At 39.0% G+C, this 22,278-nt stretch overlaps 1 protein-coding gene across 1 annotated transcript in view; it reads right to left on the bottom strand.

The window, feature by feature from the left end:
- The window catches only part of cacna2d1a (calcium voltage-gated channel auxiliary subunit alpha2delta 1a), a 107,220-nt gene that overhangs the window by 75,232 nt on the left and 9,710 nt on the right, over nucleotides 1-22,278 (bottom strand). The window contains exons 2-3 of the mRNA XM_087830444.1: nucleotides 8,799-8,880; nucleotides 5,874-5,990 (exon numbers count right to left, since the gene is read on the bottom strand). Coding sequence (XP_087686570.1) covers nucleotides 5,874-5,990; nucleotides 8,799-8,880 — 199 coding nt within the window. The remainder of the gene's footprint in view (nucleotides 1-5,873; nucleotides 5,991-8,798; nucleotides 8,881-22,278) is intronic.

The raw sequence follows: 22,278 nt of genomic DNA, 5'->3' as shown, positions 1-22,278 counted from the left end.
AGGGAGGCTATCTGCTGTCAAGGTAGGTAAAAAAAAGAAGTAATGAACAAAGGTGTGCATGCACATAAAGTGTGTGATGTGTAGATAAATTCATAATAAACCATGTGCATGATAGATGTTCAATAGGGAAATTACCTTAGTCTCGGGTCTTAGTTTGCTTTACACCCACCCAACCATTTCAATTCTCCACATTCATGTTTCAACTATAGACTTCTTATAAAACATGAAAAGTAAATCCTATGGAGAAGAGTTTGAAACTTTTACACTTGATGAGATCATAGTCTCACTTAACAACTTACTTAATGTAGCATGATGTTTATTTTATCATTACGGTCCTATTGGGAGTAAAACAGACATAAACGCATGTATGATTTATGATTTATAAAGTAAGCTTTGTGACAGACTATTCATCACTGTGTCTAAGATGGTGTGTAACGTCAGGTCCACCCCTTGTTCGTCACGGTCAATTTAAAAAAATAAAAAAAGATGGCAAATGCTTCACATCCAAAATGTGATGTCTCAGTGGCTACATCCATTTTTTAGATACAGTCTATGACTGCAATGATGCTCTTCTTCTCAGAAAAGGTGAAAATACGCCGTCTTATTTAACATAGGGCAAATGTCGCATTTCAAAACACTTCTTGTTCAAACATAAAGATGTAAAGCTACTCATGAAGATGATTACAGACTGTTACAGTGTTGGTTAATAGATGCTACAGTAAAGACTTGTGCTATTAAAAAGTAGGCTGCTATCTTACCGCAGCAGTGGGCAACTAATTTTTCCAAGGGGCCACATGAGTAACTGGGATTGTTGTGGAGGGTCAGACCAATAAGCTTATAAAGAGACTAAATTAATATTGAGCAGATTATTACAACAGTCTCAGTTTCTCATGTGGCTCCTTAGAAAGATCAGTTGTCCACCTGTGAGTTATAACCTTGCCTACGGAGAAAAATGTATTGACTTTATCTCATTGAAGCAAGTTGATATTGACCACCTAACCAACATCAAGCTTATTAATTTCCCTTGGAGCAACATCTTTAGCTGAAATAAAACCTGGCCATTGTGGTTTGAGACCACTTCACTATCCAGAGCTCACCCGATACGTCATCAGCAGGCAGATCTATCTGCCAATATCTGCATTTTTAAACAGCCAACATATGAAAAGTTCAAATGTAAACAAGAGACTAATAAGAATAAGAGAAAAACACTAAAAACACTAAAAACCAGCTGGCGTGATCAGAGTCTGGCAAAGCGTAAATGAATAAATTGTTTTGAAATAAAACTAGACTCATTTTAAAATGCATCATATAATCAAAGAAGGATAACATAAATAAGCACAGATAACACGTTTTGTGCATTAAGGGGGAAAAAATGAATAAGTTAAAAATCCTATATTGGTGAGGCTCTGCCACTTTCTTCCTTAACAGACCTTCTTAACATGGATGAGCTCTATATGCAGGTAATTATTTTAGCAGCTGATGGACACTTGCAGCATCACCCTGGAAGAAATTAATGTGAATATCCACAATGTAAAACCTCAACTTCTGCTAAAACACTGGCTCACATGACTGACACAACCAGATGATTGGATACCTTCTACTTCTATGCCAGTTAATCAGAAGACAAATGGCAAATGTGGATTACCAAATCAAATAATGTTACTCAACTAGAAAAATATTTAGTTTTAGGCAGTTATATTTTTGTAATTTAACATAAATTCAACAGGGAAACTATTTTTGCTAGTTCTTTTTAACACATTGTAATGAGGAAGGATACCAAATACGTCTATATCCAACAAGAAGACATATAAAAGGACAGATAGGGCTAACAGAGGAGCAGAGGGCAATGCTAAAATGGGAAACTGGGAATGAAAAGTGACACAGAATCAGGATGAAGTGATGGCAAAAGAATTTAGCAGGGTTTGAGGCGGAAGAAAGATAAAATGTGTGATCACAGTGGAGAAAAGTACGAACAAAAATAACAAAAAAAAAAAAAACCTAGCTACCGTACAGTTGCTGTCGATGACAACTTTTCAGGATTTCTCTGTCAGTACCGTGGTGGTTTCTTTCCTGCTGGGAATTTCAGTTTCACTTTACATCCTTTTAAGAACGACACATACTGAATACAAAATACTGTGGCATGACATAAAAGAGGCAAATTCTTTGATCACCCACGAGCTGTAAAGAGACAAAATCATATCCCCAGTCAGATCATCAGCACTTTGGAAACATTAACTTGGAACGGTTGAAACAGATGAGCAAAAAGTGATGTTTTAAAAAGGCAAATTTATATTGTCTATACAATAAAAGAAAAAGATTGGAGCAAGATTGACTGTGTTCACTGACACATGATATCAGTCACATATAAACTGAGGGACACGTATACAAAAGTAATTGGACATTTGCAAAGCACAGCCCAGGAGAGCAGTTTGGTCAGTGTAAAGAGAAATGTCACTGCTAATTTCAGGCGCAGCATTGCCTAAACTTTACAATATACAAGATTTTGGTTGGTTTTAAAAATTTACAGTTTAATACTGTCTTAGCTTAAAATTTAAAAATCATGTGAATTACTCTAAGAAGTGGAAATATTCTTACTGCACCGTTTTGATCTTAAAGGGTCTGAATACCTGAATCTGATCACAAAATACCTGAAATTAAATCAAAATAACTCACGTGGAGTTGAAACCCTACTTTTACACATCTGTGTGGGTTTCCTCGTTTACCCCTGCATGTGTGTGGTTGTTCATAGCAGGGCTGTGTGTCAGTTTAATAGCCTTGAAGGTTCAAACGGTGCTGTGTGAACAAAGAAAGAGTGCTGCCTGTTGCTGAGATGCCAAGATCCATTAGGCTTCTAGTCTCTTGTTTAGGGCCTCAAAGGAAGTGTAGCATATAGAGCACTCATGGACTTCCTACCACTTCCTTATCATCTGTGTTTCTCAAAGATCAGACAATTAGGTTCTTTCCTTTCTCCCAGACAAAAAAAGCTGTGCTCCTTCACATGTTCAGTTATGATGTGCGTAATCAGCCTTTCAACAGAACAAAGACAGAGAAAAAGTGAGGACTTAAAGATAAAAACAAAAAGATATGAGGGATGATGATATGGGAAAAATGACAGCGGATAGTAAAGGAGTGTAAAGTCAGAGAGGAGTGCTTTTTACCTCATAGAGAGCTATTATATTAGCGTAGGCCAGGTCAAAGCATTACAGATGCTTGACTCCATTTCCATTCATTATTTAGCTAAGTAGTCCCTGTAACAATTTATGGTCCCTTAGATAAATTGACTGCCATAAAGTTGACTCAGTTCAACTTCATTACACAAAACACATCACCACCACAACCTATACTCTTCAATGCTAATGCACTGACATTAAAACAGGAGCATATGGTGGGTTTTTTTTTTTACACTTATATCATCTCTGTTTCATTTTTTGCTTCCAGCAAAGACTAAACAACTGGCACTAACTTCCACAGGTGAAACACACAGCAGATGGTGCTGATAAAATGTTAGAACACAGTCTGTAGTGTAACATCTATATTCCACTGTCATCAACTCACAGAGAAGTCATATTTAGTCTCCCCAGGTGTGAAGCAACACTCCCTAATCCCTTGACAATTATGAAGATGTAAGAAAAACAAAATGCCTGGCAGATATGATGGGTTAATCAATTCGATTGTAGCTATGGCAACAAGCTGTCAGCCTTAATTGGATATTCCGGGCCCTTTGAGTCAGATTGATCGAGGCTGGGAGCATCCCAAGGTTCTAATTTAGTTGGTGATATACTGTTAAATGTAATTTAAAGGTACAGGGAAAGGTTGGATCAATTTCACATGCTGTCCTTTGAAAATAAAAATAAAAAAACAAGTGTGTCCAAGAGAAAATAATAATACTGGTCAAGACCTCAGTTAAGTGAGCGCTATAATTTTTTTATACAGTACGAAATAGAAAGCACAGCAAAGGCTATACAAATTTTGATTCAGGACAAATGCAGATGATAGAGGAATCAATAATGCATTTCTATTGAGCAGCTGCTTATGAAGCATTTCAAAACCACAGACTTCCAGAGAGTATCACAGCAGTGGTAGAGGAGCAATCAGAACCATATTAGAAAGCATTATGGCTGTTATCATCTTTTTTCCCCCCAAAATTCGAGAGCTGAAAAAAAAAAAAAAGACATTATAGAAGTGACAGAAGTTGCAGTTCCTCTAGGTGCCGCTTGAGTCAATCCCAACAGACTCCTGCATTGAAGTACTTAACTTTAGAGTGAGTTTCACATTCTAATAACTCATCTCAGTTAGGGCGTGCCAGCTCTGACTGGCAGGAGACCAGATATAGTGAGGCCGATCAGGCCTTACTTCCACTACCCTGAATCATTAAACTGAACTTCAAGTTACTGTGAGTGCTCTTGGAGCCTTTTAGAGCATTTTTATTGGATTATCTTACTAACAATATAGTTTGTTGTCTGGTAAAGGCCATCCAAGACGTTTGTGCTTCAATTTTATTCAATGATATTCTAGTATTTAGTCATCCAGATCATGATAGTCTAAGAATCAGATAATTAAATCTCCGTTAAGGGATAATCCAGACTAGGGTTTAAACACCTGGGACTCTCCACCATTTGGTTTTACTTCTCGAACGAGAGTAAAACATCTCCAAGAAACTAAAAGAAGTCCAGTTGCCTTCTTTCCAAACTCCTTAGACATTCTAGTATTTTACTAGTCTCCTACAAAGTAGATAATGTATGTGTATTTGTATTGGAACCGTTTTGTTTAAGAATGTAGCATGCTAACTAAGATAGCAAGTACTAGCCTCTCAAAAGTCCAGTATAACTTCTGTCATGCTTGGGAATAGAGTCCAAGAATATTGGGTAAGGTCATGGCAGCTATGTTCATCTTTTATACTGTCTATGTTTTTTTGTTTGTTTGTTTTGTTGTGTTTTTCCTGAGCCACAATTGACCATATTTAGACAAGAAAGTAAAAATTTTCAACTATTTCTTGTTAGTCTGGTTAGTATGTGGATATAAATTGTATAGATGCATCTGAGATCACTCCACTAATATAGCAACCTGTAAAAACACTTTAACATGCTGCAGAATTGACACCGTCAAACATTATATGTGAGATAAGAGACTTTTAAATGCTTCACAAGACAAAAATACAATGAAAAGGTCCACGTCAATAACTGACAAACGAACCCTAGCAACAGTTAGGTCTAAGATGTATAACAGTTTAAATAGATGAGTTTTATTAAAAAGTCAAACTAATTACTGTCAAGGACTGAAAAATGCTTTTGTGTTTTTTTTTTCCTCTTCCAAGGCCTCTGAATTGTCCTCGCAGCCTTTCAATAACCTGCATGAGGTGAACACGGTTCAGGAACACTTTGGTACAAGATGAAAGCGTTGATCAGCATAGTCATCATGGCATTTTCCTTCTGTTGGGCTCAGACAAATGAGCCATAAAACCAGCCAGTATAGGTTAGGTATGAGGGCAGAACAGGCATCAGAAGTCAAAAAGACAAAGCTTTTCTCAAAGTTGAAACTAAACAGGGTCATTCGTGACCGTGTACCAACACAGACTGCTAACTCTGAATCAAGTATTCTGGGTGGAGGATGTTTGATTATAATAGATCAGCTGTGATGTTGTTCCAGAGTCTGTCCCAAAGAGAAATGAAGATAAACAGACTGTTTCTGTGTGTTTTCCTGGGCCGCTGTGCAAGAAGTCAAGCTGTTCCTAATTTTGCAAACAGTGTACATTTTGCATTTTATGATTCCATCTCAAGAATTATGTCACCATGACAAAAGACACAAGGGAAAACCTTCTCTTCCACTTAACTGATTTCCTATAAATTGCCACAAGATCATGAGATTACACTTACCTTTAGGGCTTCGGAGCGGTTAGCCAGCAGTCTCTCTATGTTCCCAGCAGCCGTTGCCACCAGCTCCTGCGCATTGTTGGACTCCACTCTGAAGTGCTTTCTGTGTTTATGATATATCTAAGACAATCACAATAAAAATTCTGGGTCAGAAACAACGTAACATCTGTCTATTTTCTATTCACAGACAGATGTAGTGTAACTAAAATTAAGAACGTTACTCTGCATTAGTGCCCATCTTCTATATTTCATCAGCCTCACTGACCAAAGCACAGTGATTTAGAAAAAAAAAAGCATTATGTAACTGTACCATTTACTCTGCTATGGAATATGTCCCAGCAAGAGTAATAAAAAAGCACAAATGCCAAACAGCCAATTATTTAGAAGCCTAAAGAGATTTCACTGTCCAACATTCAAAACACAGAGCTTAGGCACGTTCATGTAGGCACTGAGTGAAAGACTGGTATTAAAAATGATACTATTAAATGTTTGATTCGGATTGTACTAATACATTGTTTTATATTTGGAATTTGTGTAGGTATAAATACATTTGAATTGAACATATTAATGCTAGTGATTACTATAGCTTTGGGGTGTTTTGAAAGCTGAAAATGAAATTTCCGCACTCGTGTGCATAAGCTGATACCAGCATTTGAGGTTGTAATTTACATGAGTCAGCATAACTGTTCAGGCAGCATTGTAACACCCCTTTTCAACTCCCCCTGTTTTGCACATTAATCTCATTCAGCTGCCCATAAGACTTCCAAATACATTTAATTCGTGTTTGGAGTGATACGCCATCCCAGAACATCAAATGAAAATAGATTTTGTAATGATTTTTGCCATGTTTTAAGGCTGAATGCTTTTATTCTCAAATGGATCCAAAGTAGCACATGCATTATATCAATCAATGTGGATCTAAAAAGCTTCTTCTCCTTCTCATGTGTTTGTGTTTTTGAGTGTTTAAGTGTCTGCGTGTGTGTAGGAGCTGTAGCTATCACAGTAGAGAAGTGAAGTTGATCTCATGTGAGTGTGTACAGTGTGCTGGTGAAATGAAATGATGCAGATGCAGCGTTATGTCTAATGAGAGACTACTATATGAAGACTGGTGATGTGTTGTGACACCTGAGGTCGTGCAGAGAGAGCTAATGAGACTAAGAGTATTAAGTGACAGAAATTACACATAATATTTTGTTCTTGTCCTGTAAATATGGATTTGAATAGATATAAATTTATTTATAGAAATCTGTTTCTTTGGTGTTTGTGCACAGTTGGTGCAAACTGTAAAAACAATGACGATTTATTAAGCACAGTGTCAGTACTGGTATTTGGGGTGTATGATAGGTATATGATACCTATGTGTGAGACATGAAAAACTTTGTTATACAAACTTCAGTTTTGTTAGACATTTATTAGTCTGGGTTAACCCCCATTCAATCTATAATGTGGGATGAACATAGTAGCTAGGGCACAAGATTTTCAGAAAATTTGGCCTTGACTTTGAGGTTGAGATTAGAGCTGGGTATCGTCACTGATTTCTAGAATTGATTCAATTCCGATTCACAAGGTCCCGAATCGATTCGATCCACGATTCGATTTAATTCGATTCGATTTGATTCACTTTGATTTGAATTTGAATCTGGGAAATTTTGACAGTCAGAAATATTATAATTCAGATCAGTACACTTACATTTTTTTTTATCTATAAAAAGGAAGTTGACACACGCAAGACTTTATCAAAGGTGTGAGCATCACAGCAGATGCCTTTGTGTCAAAGTAGCTGAGGATAAAACACAGAAAAACATGAAGGTAATTTTCCTGGCCTGGGATTTTATAAAAATATTCTGCAGTACATCAAAAACAAAAGAAAACCATTAATCAATACATGAACATTACCTCTGACGTTACAGCGGTTTTATTAGAGACACGGCTAAGCGTTTTGCATTTTGCATAATTTTAAAAAGTTTAAATTTGTTCAGTATTGAACGGCAGAAATTAAGTTTTCTTTTTGGAAGTATATAAAACGAAAAAAAAAAAAACGTCGGCCAACGGCGCTGTAAACAACGGTAGACTTGTGCGTAACAAGCAAGCGAATAATGAAGAAAACAGTACAGAGAGAGAGAGAGCTGTGCATCGTGGTCGAAGCAAAACAGTAAAAGTATGAGTGAATTCATGACGATGTTTATGTGAAGCGTAGTTTGGATCTTCTTTTGCTGCTGGTTCGGTCAATATTGTTTGGAGAGACATCAAACTAACAGCTTTGGAATCAGCGCATAAAGGGCGTGAACACAAAGCGCGGACCCGCCGACAGATCAGAATCAGCGAGCTGTCGGCTTTCAGCCCCGACCGTGAGAAAGGCGACATCTAACTGATTCTGATCCGTGGGTTGCGCTGTGTGTTTACGTCTTTGTGCAGAATCCGTGTTCCTGCTCTCATTTACTGTCTTAGTTGTTTGGTGGTTGTTGAAATTTTAGTGGTTGTTGAAATTTTAGATTCTGGCATTTCGGGCAAAATAAATTTATATTAAAAAATCGATTCAGGATTTTAATGAATCGATTTTACGTCATCCAAGCCAGAATCAATTTTAATCGATAAATCAATTATAAAAACCCACCCCTAGTTGAGATCACTGAGATTTGAACTCATCTGATATGTTTAGTAGATACAAGTATTGTATGAATGTGAAAATGTATTTGTCGCTTTGTTCTTGAGTTACTGCATTCACAAACGTATGTGTCGCCTCCATCACCCATCAAAAAAAAGCAGGCAGAGAACTAGTAGGACTCTTTATGTTGGCTGTGTGGATGCTCTTAAATCTTTGCTCTGATCAAAAACATCAACCAAGAGCGTTGCACCCCTTTATCCACAAAATGGGAGAAATCACATTTGAAATCTTACTTAGCGTATATGCATGACAGGCAGTCTTACCTCTATTAGGTCCTGCATGCCAGTGGCTGTGTCTGTTAAAGCGATCAAATCTTTTTGCATTTGGTCCACCCATTCCTTTATCCTGTGAACAGAAAAAGAAAGTAGCTGATCATTCCTTGGCTAATAGAAAGTCTACATTTTTTTTTATTCATTTTGAATGCAGCCATTGCAAACGTATGACCTAAGCTGGCCTTTATTGTTTACTATATCAATAGCTATGCTAGATTATCTATATAGATCCACTGGAGGGGAAGCGTGATATAATAAGTGTTAGACAAGATAATGCATTACTCTACTCCACAAGAGCTGTGCATTAAGGCAAGACCTATTCAAAGTTGGCAGCATGAGAGTATCACATCCTCAGGGGTGAGATGCTGGTTAATGTATTCTTCTGATGTGAAAGAGGACAGAAAGAGAAGAAAGACATAAAAGAGCAAGACAGAGACAGATGAGCATTTATTAGGCTTTAGATTTATGTAACTTCAAAACACATCAGAACACATCTGAGATTTTGTTGTTCAATTCGAACATAAATTATTCATTTTATTATTTACTTATTTATCAGCCTTGTTGCATTTTAACACATCAGTACAGTCAGTAATATGCTATGAGATCTACTTTAAGTGATGCCTTCTGTGTCCATGAACTCAGTATGTCTAAACAGTTGGAAGGAAAATGAATGCCCTCCAAGTTAGCTATCACCATTTTAAAGTTACTGGTTTCTTGGTTTCCATTAGAGCAGGGGTGTCAAACTCAAATACACAGTGGGCCAAAATTCAAAACTGGAACAAAGTCGCGGGCTAACGTTAATATTTATTGAAAAAAAAAAATCTTCCTCCAGATATAAGAATGAATCTTTTCTTATGGACTCAAACAGGTTTTGCTGAAAAGCTGAATATGGAACAAGCAAAGCTTAATACTAAACAATATATATATTAGCTGTATAATACCAGTAGGCCAGCTCTAATAGTAATTTGGTATGGCTTCGCGGGCCAAATGTAATTAGGCTGCGGGCCAAATTTGGCCCGCGGGCCAGAGTTTGACACCTATGCATTAGAGCAACAGCTGCTAGTTGCTGATAGCAGATAATGATAGAGGGTCAGCACACATGACTAGAATAGAATAGAATAGAATAGAATAGTCCTTTATTGTCATTGTACATGTACATGTTCACACATCCTAATGAATTCATTTAAAAATAAGACAATATGCTATAATCACCTGGAAGCAGCCTTCAAGATGATTTAGATTTTACTTGTAGGATTTATGACTGCATGAACTCAATGCTTCGGTCAAAGCAAGGTTCACTGAGCACATTAAGCAGAGTTTGTGAGCCCAGCTGTCCATAAGAAAGAAGGGGTGGGGCATAACAACAGGTGACTAATGGGGAAACCGTGAGCATGTGTGGATGTGTGTACAGTAGCTGTGCTCTATGAAAGTAGACTTATTGGTCCATTTTTTCAACAAGAGTTAAACTTGGTCTTGAACAGCTACACAAAATATCATCTTCAAAGCATGATTTCATTCATAATTATTTATCCTTTGGAAAAATTATCACATTTTTTTTAGTGAACAGTATATTTGAATTAAATCTAAGTGTGAAGCATTGAAAGTTGCAGGGTGAGTTTAGAGCTTTTTTGTGTAAGGGCAATAAACAATAAAATATGGTCCTGAGAAATGATCTAACTACAGTAGCTGGGTAGCTGGGAATTAAAGTGACCATTTCCCTTATGTGTCTGCTGCTCCTTAGACCCTTTTTATGATAGATTGTAGCATCATGTAATAAAACGAACTGCTAATGTCTCATTCTGCCTTTTTTGTAAGCAGTCTGATTTTTATTTAAAAATCACCAGAGTAACTGCTAAAAGTAAAAATAGTGTTCTGATTAGTTACATCCATAAACAAACATTCTCCTTTTATCAGATTTTTTCTGATCCCATTGCTATAATAAAAGAAATGGTGAAAACGGTTATGAAAAAAAAAGGGAGAAACCATCCAAAAAGGGTCAGTGAGCTGTGCAAGGCCACGCAGCCTGTTGCCTGCAAGGCCACGAGAAGGAGGAACCACATGCAACTGAGCCAAGTGTGAGACCTGCTGGGACTGCAACACTTTTGGCTCTTAAACTTGTCTCACTGGGCCACCCGCTTATGAAGCAGACTGGTTTTATGACAGGCAGTTATTGAAGCCCTTTTTTTCTGCCCAATTTCTAGTCTGAGTAGTTTGAGTACTACTGATCTGTTTTAGCAATGTCGCCAGACAAGTTTGTGAGTTATGGGAAATGCAGAACCCCACATTGCTCTTGGGTATATGACATTTAGCCTGCTTCACCGTACTTAAAGCCACAGCAGAGTACAGAGAAGTTTTTGTGCAACACATGTCTTCAATATGCAGAAGAGGGGTAATGGATATATTGGAAAAAATGGTAAATGGCCTGCATTTGTATAGTGCTTTACTTGGTCCCTAAGGACCTCAAAGCGCTTTACACGTTCAGTCATCCACCCATTCACACACACATTCACACACTGGTGACAGCAAGCTACATTGTAGCCACAGGAACAAAGGATGTTAAAGTAAAGCTGCATGGCAGAACAAAAACAGGAAAACCTCAGAGGAGATTGACTGATATAGTGAAGGAGGACATGCAAAGATTTGGTGTGACAGAAGAGGATGCTAGTGATAGACTGAGATGGAGGCAGATAACCCGCTTCTTCTATGGTTACCCTAGAAGAAGAAGAAGGAAAAAGTACATTAAATGGAAAAGAAAGTCTGATGAAACAGTTAATTTAAAAAAAAACAAAAACTTTTTTCTTGTGTCACAGGTAAAAAAAAACACTTCTATGATTCACCTACGCTTCCTCAATTATAGCTTTTCCAGCAAGCGTCCTCACTCCTTTGTCCTTTAGATGCAACTTTGACATGGTGCTAAGATTGATTTACGGCTCAGAGGCAAGATGACAAAGGACAGAATAGATGAGGAGGCAATGAAGTCAATGTTCCTTCCCAGTGAAGAGAGAAAAGAAAAAGGAGAAACTATGATAGAAAACCTAAACTGGAGCAGAAAAAAAACTGGATTCCAGTGGAAGAAAACAAAAATTAAGAAGAGGCTTACTGATTAGATGATTGATCACAAGTAATCACAAAGGCAGATAAAGACAAGAAGTAAAGAAAGAAAAAAAGAGGGGACTAGTGAAGCACTGACAGTGATGCTCGCCCTCACGATGACTCCGACCTCTGTTCAGCGTCAGAACCAGCTGTCTGTCAGCAGCACAAATGAGCTGAGGGGGCAGCAGCTGGACAAACGGACTTCAACAGGCAAACTGACAGTAAAAGTTTACTAAATAAAAGTTGGCTTCATGTCAGCTTATACTGACTTCCCTGGACTTTAAACATGCTCACACTTTGAGCCTGGAACAGTTTTATACTCGTTAGACACGAAATGAGAAGCTCTCAAACCATCTCACCCACGCATCTTGTTTATGATAGTGAAATGTGACTCAGTGCACATACGGTACAGATCATCCCAGGTTCACTGAATTTAGACAGTTGGGGGCACACTTGGTTGGAGTTTAGACAAACAGGTCATCTGAGGGCCCCCGCTCCAACTCTGAAAGGATGACATTAAAATTTCATCACGTTTTTTCCACGTCCTCAGCTGTATGCATAAGTGTGCCAATGAGTTAAATGGTGTGAAATTAAATGAGGTGCTAGCCAGCGGTGTCAATATTGCTACAACAGAAGGATAGCGCAGCAGAAACTATAGTGTGTATGTCACAAAAACATGACACTTCCTCACTACCAAATGAGCTGCTCCCTTGACGAAAATGATGTGTCTTAATTCGTGCTTGACCTCTGTGACTGTGAGGAAAGTGGTAGCCTCACAGCCACAGGGGAAAGTAGCCCATCCCCCCTTTTCTTTTAGCCTCCATTGCTCTAATGACTGCCTCTCTTAGGCCATTTGTCATGTATACGTATGTCTATGCGTGCGTACGTCCTTGTGTGTGTGTCCAGGTTCATTTGAAACCAGAGAGAAGTGAGTTGTACAGAGGTTAGATGGGAGTTGCCAGGGTCAAAGGTCAGCAGGAAAAGCATAGACCATTTCAAGAAGCTTTTAATGTAATGAAATTGATGAAATTGACACATTTATGCCTGCGCATTTTGAGTGATGGACCAAAGGATGACAAAATCCTTACTAGTGAAATTGATTAAAAAAAACTACAATAAAGGGTTTTTTTTAAAAGAAAAAGAAAAGGGAGGTGAAAAAACATCATTTTCAACATCCTGACTCACCATAACAAGCTTAATGAAGGCCAAGTAGCCTCGCTGAGCCAGTTAAGAGTAGACTGTCATATTCAAGGGTTGAACGCTGGGAAGGGGACACAATCCCAGAATAGAGAACATGACTCAGCATGAAAGCACAGCTGCCTTACTTCTGACCACTTTATCCCCTCTGGCTTAGCTATGTGTGACTGCTGAGGAATTTTGTGCTCTTCTCTCTCCCATTTGTACACTTCAAAACCACAACCTCAAGCTGTTAGGTGCTGTGCAGCAATCAGCTTGAGGTTTCATACCCTTTTATAACTGATAATGAGGTATCATACACAAGTGTAGTGGGGTTCATACATTTAGAGAAGATAAATGTGATTCTATGCTAAAAAAGTAGTAAATATAATGCAGCAAGGATTACTGTTCTTCAGTAAGTTAGCATTGTTCAGCTTCCATTGACAAAATTTTAATGCGATTTCTTTTTACAGGTGTTTTTATTTTTACTGCAGAAAATAAGGTATGATTAGCAAATTTTCTTGGGAATAATAGCTTCAAAATTCACATCTGGGGTATTTATATACATACGTCATGTCGAGACCATAAACATATCTAAAGCTTTTATTAACTACAGGCTTTACAACCATTAAAAGTTTTTATTTCTGAGGTTTAAGACTTATGTCTGTAATCCTCCGTTAAAGCCACTTGTCATGAAATAAGTAGAGCAGTTACTAATTAATTAAAAGTGCAACTGTCAACTAAAATTGACATTTTAATGATAATTTCACTCTGGAACTTGGATTTTAATGTCAGGCTTTTGGCCATCATTCCGTTAAGAAGTGAACGCGGGCAGTGAGACATGCCAAGAAAAAGTTGGAGGAGGAAATGCAAAAGTCAAACTTTTATAATTAAAACGTCTTTAGTAACCCTGTAAACAGAAGTTTGTTTTTTTAGACTTTTGACTTTCAACTTCTTAGCAAATCCATAATTCCAAATCAAATGCACAGACTCTAGCAGTGACTGCATTACTTCTTCATGGCATAAATTTAAGTGGAGATTCAACAAGGTGCTGGAAACATTGCTCCAAGATTTTTCTCCATAGAAAAATAAAAGCTTCACACATTCACTGTTGATTTAACTGCACATACATGTAATGCGAATCTCTTGTTCCACCACATCCCAAAGGTGCTTTGTTGGATTGAAATCTGGTGACTGTGAAGGCCATTTGAGTAAAGTGAACAAATCGTCATGTTCTGGAAAGTAGTTTGAGGTGATTTGCGTTACCCTTCTGGAAGCAGCTTGGTAGACTGTGGTCATAAAGGGATGGACATGCACGGGTAGGGCCCAAAGTGTGCCAAGAAAATATCCCCTACACCATTACATGATTAGCAGCCTGACCTGTTGATAGAATGAAAGATGGATCCATGCTTTCCTGTTGCCTAGATTGAATTCTGACTGCCATCTGAAGGAGGCCACAGAAATCAAAGACTCGGCAGTGTTTTTCTAGTCTTTCATTGCCATATTTCATTGAACCCATGTCACGTGCTGCCTCAGTTTCCTGTTCTTAGCAGACAGGAGTGGAAACTGGTGTGTTTTCTACTGCTATATATTTAATTAGGTTACTGTTGTCTTTCTATTACCTATAAGCAGTCTAGCCACTCTCGTCTGACCTCTGACATCAACAAGGCATTTTTAACCCAGGGAAATGCCAGGCACTGAATATTTTCTCTTTTTCAGACCAAACCACAGAGACGATTGTGTGGACAGAAATCGCTGTAGGTGAGGAGTTTCTAAAAATACTTAGATACGGACCATTCTGAAAGACCCTACAATGGCAAATAAATTACCCCGGGGAGAGATATTGAGGAGACTGTTGTCTGCAAAGGTAGTTTACTTAGAAAGATGGTTACTGGGCCAAGGGAAACTGGAAATCAACATAAATAAAGATCGGATATAAGCGGACTGACTGGGGCTAACTCCTGCACCCTAGACAGGAAGTGGTATTTTCAATATGCTTTAATAACATGAACAATTTTTTTAGATAAATGTCTCAAACTGTCCTTGAATACAACTTTGTTTCTACTTTTCAAATAGTGAAGCCCCTTCATTCACAGTTTACATGAAAAGCACAGAATTTTTCAACGGGTGTGGAGTTTGTAATCCAGCATTAAAAGACGGTTCCCAGATGGAGTTCAGTAGAAGGACTTCCTCCCAGTATTTTTCTCCTATCTGTACTTTTATACCAAATGTATTTCTACATCTTTATGAGGAAGCAGCAAGGGATCTTTAAATAAATACCCCACAGACTGTATTCTTATGTTTTTTGCTGTCAAAGCGTTTGAAGAGTTTGTCATAAAACACTTTTTTTTTCACATCTCACTGGTTAGCAGGCACTAGCAGTTCAATGGCAGCCAAGTCTTCTCATCTCACTTGAAATTTATTGTATTAATAGTCTAATTTCATGCAGCATGAAGTAAATCTAGGACAAAGCACATCCGTTTGTTTTCAAACATGACCTTACATTGTCATTCAGCAGTAGGGGTTTTCAAGTACGCCCGAATCATTTCCAAGCCTTATTGCTAGACTTTTTGTTTTCTTTCCTTCTGTTTTACTCACAGAGAAAAAAAGCAAACAAATCTGACACCCAGAGCCGAGTGAAAATCTAGAATATTGATTAAGCATTGTTGGACGTCATCCTTACTGAATCACTGAAAAATCAGCCTCACACCACCTCAGAGGCCCAGCATACTCGTGTGCAAGCAGCGCACAAGAATCCAGGGCTTAATATCCAATCTCAGAATTTCCACTCCAGCGCCCTCTTGCCTTGTAAACATCCTCATGTTTTTATACTCTGAAGCCAGTCTGCAGATCCACATCTGATCTCTTAATTCCATCAAAACTGTCACGGAAAAAGCATCCAAAAGCAAACCCCCTCCCTCCTTAAGTCCCATCAAGTTGAGTTATGGTTTCCAAGAGTGGGTGACAGTTTGAAAGCTAAAATCCTCCTCTAATAGTAGTAATTTGGGCTTCTAATCTGTTCTTAGAGAAGAACAAGCCTGATACTATTACTGGAAGCTGAGAAAATGCACAAAAAGGATAGGGATGTTTGAAGATGCCAGAATGGATGTAATTGAGCCATTGGGGGATAGTGCATCTAATAAGCAGCAAGCTTGACAGAGCATTGGAGAAGACAAACAGTCACTTTCTGCCCCTCTTCCTGTCTTTTTCTTCGTGCCTTTCCCTCCTTTCTTACATGGGCTTTATCCCTCTGGTGTAAAGCTACCACTAATGGCTTAGTATACTATTTCTGCTTGAGTCTTTCCTCTTAATTCACTTTATTTTGTCTTTCTCCCTCCAGCAGTGACACTGCTGTCTGTCTGTTTGTTGTGTCTAATTTTGCAAATTAGGACTACATATAGTGAAAGCTTACATTTCCATCACATAACCTACCTATTGCTTCCTTACCAAGTTTAAATGAACTCAGAGTGCTAGAACTTTCCTTCCTCTCCCCCCCAAGCTGGTTTTCCTCCTCCCACATGTATCACAACAAAGTACAAAGGAGACAAGTGATGATATCTTCTCCTTTATTGAGGTCAATAACACCATAATTGCAGGCTTTGTAAATGTCTCTCGGCCTCATTATCCTCTATGGTAGGACGTTATTGATGCTTCAGCCTCTCCTCTATATTTTCCTCTTAGCGAGTCATGCAGAGCGTTTTAGCCTAGCCCCCTGCCTAGCTCTGTTTAAGTGAAGCCTTGACAGTATTTATTTTTTGTGCTCTATCAAGCACTTACATGAGGGTAATTACAGTTGCGGAAGAGCTGACTTGACATTGCATGAGATAACTTGAATGATGGGGCAATGCTGGTGGGCAGTCGTGCATGGAGAGACAAGGTGTAGGTTACAGGAAGTTGATTCCATTGGGACTGGTTTTACAGGTGAACTTGAATATTGAATTATATTGTTATGCTAAACTGAACTTCTGAGCAACACTTCAGGTGTTTACTTAGCTTTGAATGGCAGGATTTGTGGGATGTTGCTTCATGTTTTAACTGTGTGGGGCTTCCTGGTCAAAGACAATTACATACTAATCAGATAATTTGAGCACCAAAAGTACCACAAGGTATATTTACAGAAATCTTTCAAGTTCTTTTTCAGTTATTCATTTCTTTAGCACAGCTTAATTTTAATGCCTTGTGTAACACTTTTGGATGTCACAGAAAAAATAAATTAATGATGCTCAAAGTAAGTAAATGGTCCCCAAAAAGGACAATTTCGCAGGAGAGAGCATACATTCGTTATAGTTTTTTGGGGGGCGTTGGTTTCTTTGTTTGTGGGGTTTTTTTTTGAGGCTGTGGCTTTTCTAAATGTTTTGACTGGAAGATCACATATCAATGTAAACTGATATACTGTATATCAATAGATAGATAATGATCCAAAGATATTATTCCAGATTCTCAAACCTAAGGACTGACTCTTGACATAACTGTGACTGTCAATCAAATTAATCAAAATATTTAAATATGTTATATAGGCTCAGGTTTGACATTTTATTAGAAATAAATATATAGAACATTGTAGCTGGTCCCTTATTTCCCAAGTGGTGGGACAGGAAATGGATGAGAACGTCAAGAATTTCAGCAAAGAAGCATTTCCTGGCGCAACCCAGGGACTGGCACACTTCTTTTAGTTAAAAAAGATCACCCTAGTAGCTGGACATTACTGTAGAGCAAGGGAAAAAAAAACATTAAAAAGTTATGTACATGTACATCGCAGCTATTTGACTAGACTACGTCCTCTGCTAATGCCTTTGCCCAACCTCCACCTCTCAACTACTTTTTTAAAAAAAAAACACTTTTAGTTTTTATATAACCTTAAAGGCAAACAGCAAATACAGATTGCCTTCATGGCTTTCTGCCAGACAGGCACTCGAAAACGATGGTAATCAGTATATTTTAACCAATGCACGATCTTTCCCCCAATCCTTACCAAATAGTTTTGTTGCCTAAACTGCAGGCAAACTTCTCCCGCTAGCTCAGATACCTCCACCTGTTGGCAGAGAAATCTTCCTTCTTCTTCTTCTTCTTCTAGCCAATACGTCACTGTGGGTGCCGTAGGGTTTCCATCTTGGTCAACGATGCACTTCCAGGCCTTGTGGTCTCCTGCCTTCACCTTTGCTTGCTCGAGGGTTAGACGTCCTTGTTTAAGATTGTCTTCAATTTGCTTGATCCAAGTCTTCTTTGGCGCGTCACGCTTGATTCTCCACTGGGCGGGTTTCTGCTGCATCAAAAGGCGATGATTTCTCATGCGGCAGATGTGGCCAAACCATTGCAGTCGTCACTTCCTAATCAGCTCTTCCACTGGGGGCTGCTGGTGACATTGACTACGTATCACGCTGCTGATGATCACAGAGGGATCGCAGCGCATTTGGAAGACCTCAAGCTTGTTGAGGTCATGTTTGAGGATCTCCGACCCATAGGGAAGAATGGGCAATACCGGTGTACAGTACAGGCGAATTTTGGTGGTAAGGGTGATGTTTGTCTTCTTTCAGATGTACCATCGGAGGGAGGTGAAAGCTGCCGCTGCTTGACCAGTTCTTGAATGTATTTCCGCTGTTGATGCCCAGTAGCGGTTTTTGATATGGGCAACATGGGCGGTTGCCCAGGGCGGCATTGTGGTGGGGGCGGCATCATGGGCATCGGCAAAAAAGTTGCTCGTACTCATACTCTCCCGACATTATGCCAGCGCATTTTGGGGATGTCATAGGCACCGATCGGTTTTCTATCGCACATTTGCTGGGAGTAAGGGCGGGGGATTCTTTGGCTGGCTGGAATAGCATCTAATAACCTACCCACAAAATAAAACAAAATAAAAACAAACCAACAAATAGGAAAACACCAGACATTATGATACAGGCTTATAATTTGCATCGAAGTTTTTTCAAAAATCTATACGTAAAAAGTGAGCGCGAGAGCCCTCTGTGACGAGACAACGAGGCTGCAGTTACAGTTACAGCAGTGCAAGTAAACAAACAATAAATATAAGAACAGTAAGAATATAAATATACACTTTAGGACCAGGGGTAAAGGGATCAATAACAATGTATAATTTACAGTTTAATGATTTAAAGTCTCACACAACCTGTCGAAAGGGCAGGGGGGCCGGCTGCTTCCAAATAGAGCACATTTCATTCATAATGTTGTCAATCCAAGCCCATTATGTATTCAGGATTTGAATCCTGGGTTGTGCAAAGTGAATCTGTGAACCAAGGTGTCAGTCTATTAGGTTATGTCGTGGTGAACCTACTGGTTGGGGGATAGGTGTTCATACTGGAGTGCAAAATTAAAACCAATGGAAGATGGACAAGAAAAGTTCAAAGCCATCAGGTGCTCAGTTTAGAAAAAAGAGAAAAGAAGAGGAGGAGAAACGGGCAAAAGATACAGGTAAGCAGATGTGTCATTGGATAATGACAGGTCATGTATCCTGAAACAATCAGAATCAGAATACTTTATAATCCCTAAGGAAATTATGTGGGTTACAGTTGCTCCAAGAAGAAACTAAAAAATAGTAACAGTAACAGACTACATTCCAAACAATAAATTATGTTACAGATTTTACACATTTAAGAAATGGCACTAATATATACAGAGTCCAGCTCCATCCCCACAACATTACTGGCCTTGTGGGTCAGTTTATTTAGTCTGTTGGCATCTGTGATCCTCAACCTGCTGCCCCAGCATGCAACAGCATAGAGCAGGGGTAGGCAACCTTTCTGATGACAAGTGCCATCTAAAATTTCCTCAGAAGTCAGTGTGCCATTTGATTGCATTAGCAATAAATTTAATAACACTCTATATTAACAGTTACACACTATATAGAACCACTTTATAGAATTATATTTGTTCGCAGATGTTGGCAGCTATCAGCGAATAGTTATCAGCTATTTTGAAACCAAAAAAAGACACTTTTTATCCATAACAAGAAATCCATAACACCAAATGAGCTGTACAACAGAAAATGCAAATGCTATTTATGGTCTCCTCACAACAATGATAAGAAAAATAAACTTAGCCAATATGGTGTGTCTGTTAAGACACAGGTCTCAGAGTGTCCAGCATTTAGATGGCTACCTGAGGACACTCTTCATGTGAGAGAAAATCTGCTCACACGGATATGTAGAGCCAAATACTGTCAATAAGGCCTCTGCAATGTTCTGAAGACAGTTAAACTTGTCAGGTAGTGATGTCCAGCAGGTGAAAATGCAAGCTCCATGAACACGCACAGCTATGGATTCCAGCTGCTTCAATGTTGCATTAACTGGCATTAACTCAGCCAGTTAATGCAAGACAAATCTAGCTGCTCATTAAAGCTTTCTGGTTTGATCAGAAAATAAAACATTGGTCCATACACCTGAAAATCCCAAAAATGCATTGTGTCTGTGTATTTCTGTGGTGCTGATGCTGTGCTGAGCGGACAGCTCCTGAAGCATTTGAAGTGTCGAAATGTGGAAAGCTAACAACATCCCTCTCACCGGTAGGCTAGGTTATTTTTAGCCAATTACAAGTTGAATCTGATAGTTGGGGTTGTTAGCTAAGACACCGTCATTAAGACGCGGCACAACTAATGTGTCTATGCGAGCTATTTGCGATGTGCACCGCTGGTGCGGCCATTTATTTTTTTAATGCACCTTCTGGAGGTGCATTTTTTGTCCCAGTCCAGGGCTGGACTGGGACAAAAAAATCGTCCCGGACATTTTGACTAAAGACCGGCCCACCAGGTATTAAAGCCATAAAGCCTTTGAATTAACTTTGAACTAACGCTGTTGTGACAGTAACAGTGTTGGTATATGTATGATTTCTATACATTTTACATCAGATAAAAACTTTGGTTCTGAGCTTCATATAATTATTTAATAACAGCCAGACATTTTAAATGAGAATAAGAAAGTATTTCTTTGTGCCCCCCTTTCCCTGTTAATCCCCTTCCTGGCCCCCCTGGCAAAACTTTCCTAGACCCGCCCCTGCACAGTTACCAGCTGTCAGCTACGTAGAAAAGGATCCTGGTGTAACTTGTCTCTCAGAAACAGTTCATAACTTCCCTTCAACTTATTCACGTCACCTAAAAGGTAAACCTGTTTCTACATCACGTGTTCAGCTCTGATGATTCAGTAAGGACATCTCCTGGTTTCATCTTCATGTTTCCCTCTCACCAGATAACCAAACCGACATAATGACCAGCAGCTTTTACAGCTGTGGCTCCAGCAAACATCAGCTGATACTAGAAATTAATATTAAATAAATTCTAACAACAGCTGATCAAGCTTAAACACGCTGCTGTTGTTTAGCGCGACATCCACCTGTTTCTGTTTTCTGGCGCAAAGTTGGCGATAAACAAACAAGAGAGAAAAACTGATCAGCTGATCATTGATTAGTTTCATGACTGAAGTAGCAACAGGAGAGGGAGGGGGAGAGAATGAGCGAAGAAGAGGCAGCTGACAGCGTAAAGACAGAATAAATCCAGCTTTGTGTCTTTTTCCATTCTAGCTGAAGTACAGGACAAACTGCGTTCCTTTTCAGCTCAATACGGAACGTGTAATATTTTCTCTGAATGAGGGACGATTCTGTTTTTTTACGGGACGGCTGGCAACTCTACTAACTAACCTTATGAATAAAATAAAGTTCACTATCACTAACATCATAGCACCCACCCAGCTGTATAGAAACTCCGTCATGCTAGCTAGCACGCAGTACGAGTTATTGTAACTGATTGTAAAAAGTCAGCACAGCGAAAATAAACTACACCTAAACTTGGTTTATATCTGACCCAGATAGACTGCAGGTCACAACTTCTTACCTGAAGTTCAGTTCAACTGACACTCGGACCAGCGACTGCCTCGGGTCTCTCCTCTTGCCTCCCCTTTCTCTCATCCGGCTGCTGGCCTCCACCACTTGCTAATGTGACTGAATCTGTGGAAGCTCCGCCATAGCCACCACCAAACAACTGAGTTATTTTTACACACCGGCCAGCACCTGGCCAATCCACCACCTTTCATTGTTTATACCGTTACAAAAAAAAAAAAATCATCAGCCCATAAAGACAAAAAATCACCATCGGCCCACCGGGCAAATGCCCGATATGCCCAATAGCCAGTCCAGCTATGGTCGTGCCATCAGTTAACCCTTCGCATGTGTAACCCAGAGTAAAATCTGTTTCCTGCAC

Source organism: Neolamprologus brichardi, chromosome 17 (assembly GCF_056152115.1).
Source record: "Neolamprologus brichardi isolate AB-2024 chromosome 17, ASM5615211v1, whole genome shotgun sequence".
NCBI classification, from domain to species: Eukaryota; Metazoa; Chordata; class Actinopteri; order Cichliformes; family Cichlidae; genus Neolamprologus; species Neolamprologus brichardi.
This window is presented reverse-complemented; position numbering and strand designations above follow the sequence as displayed.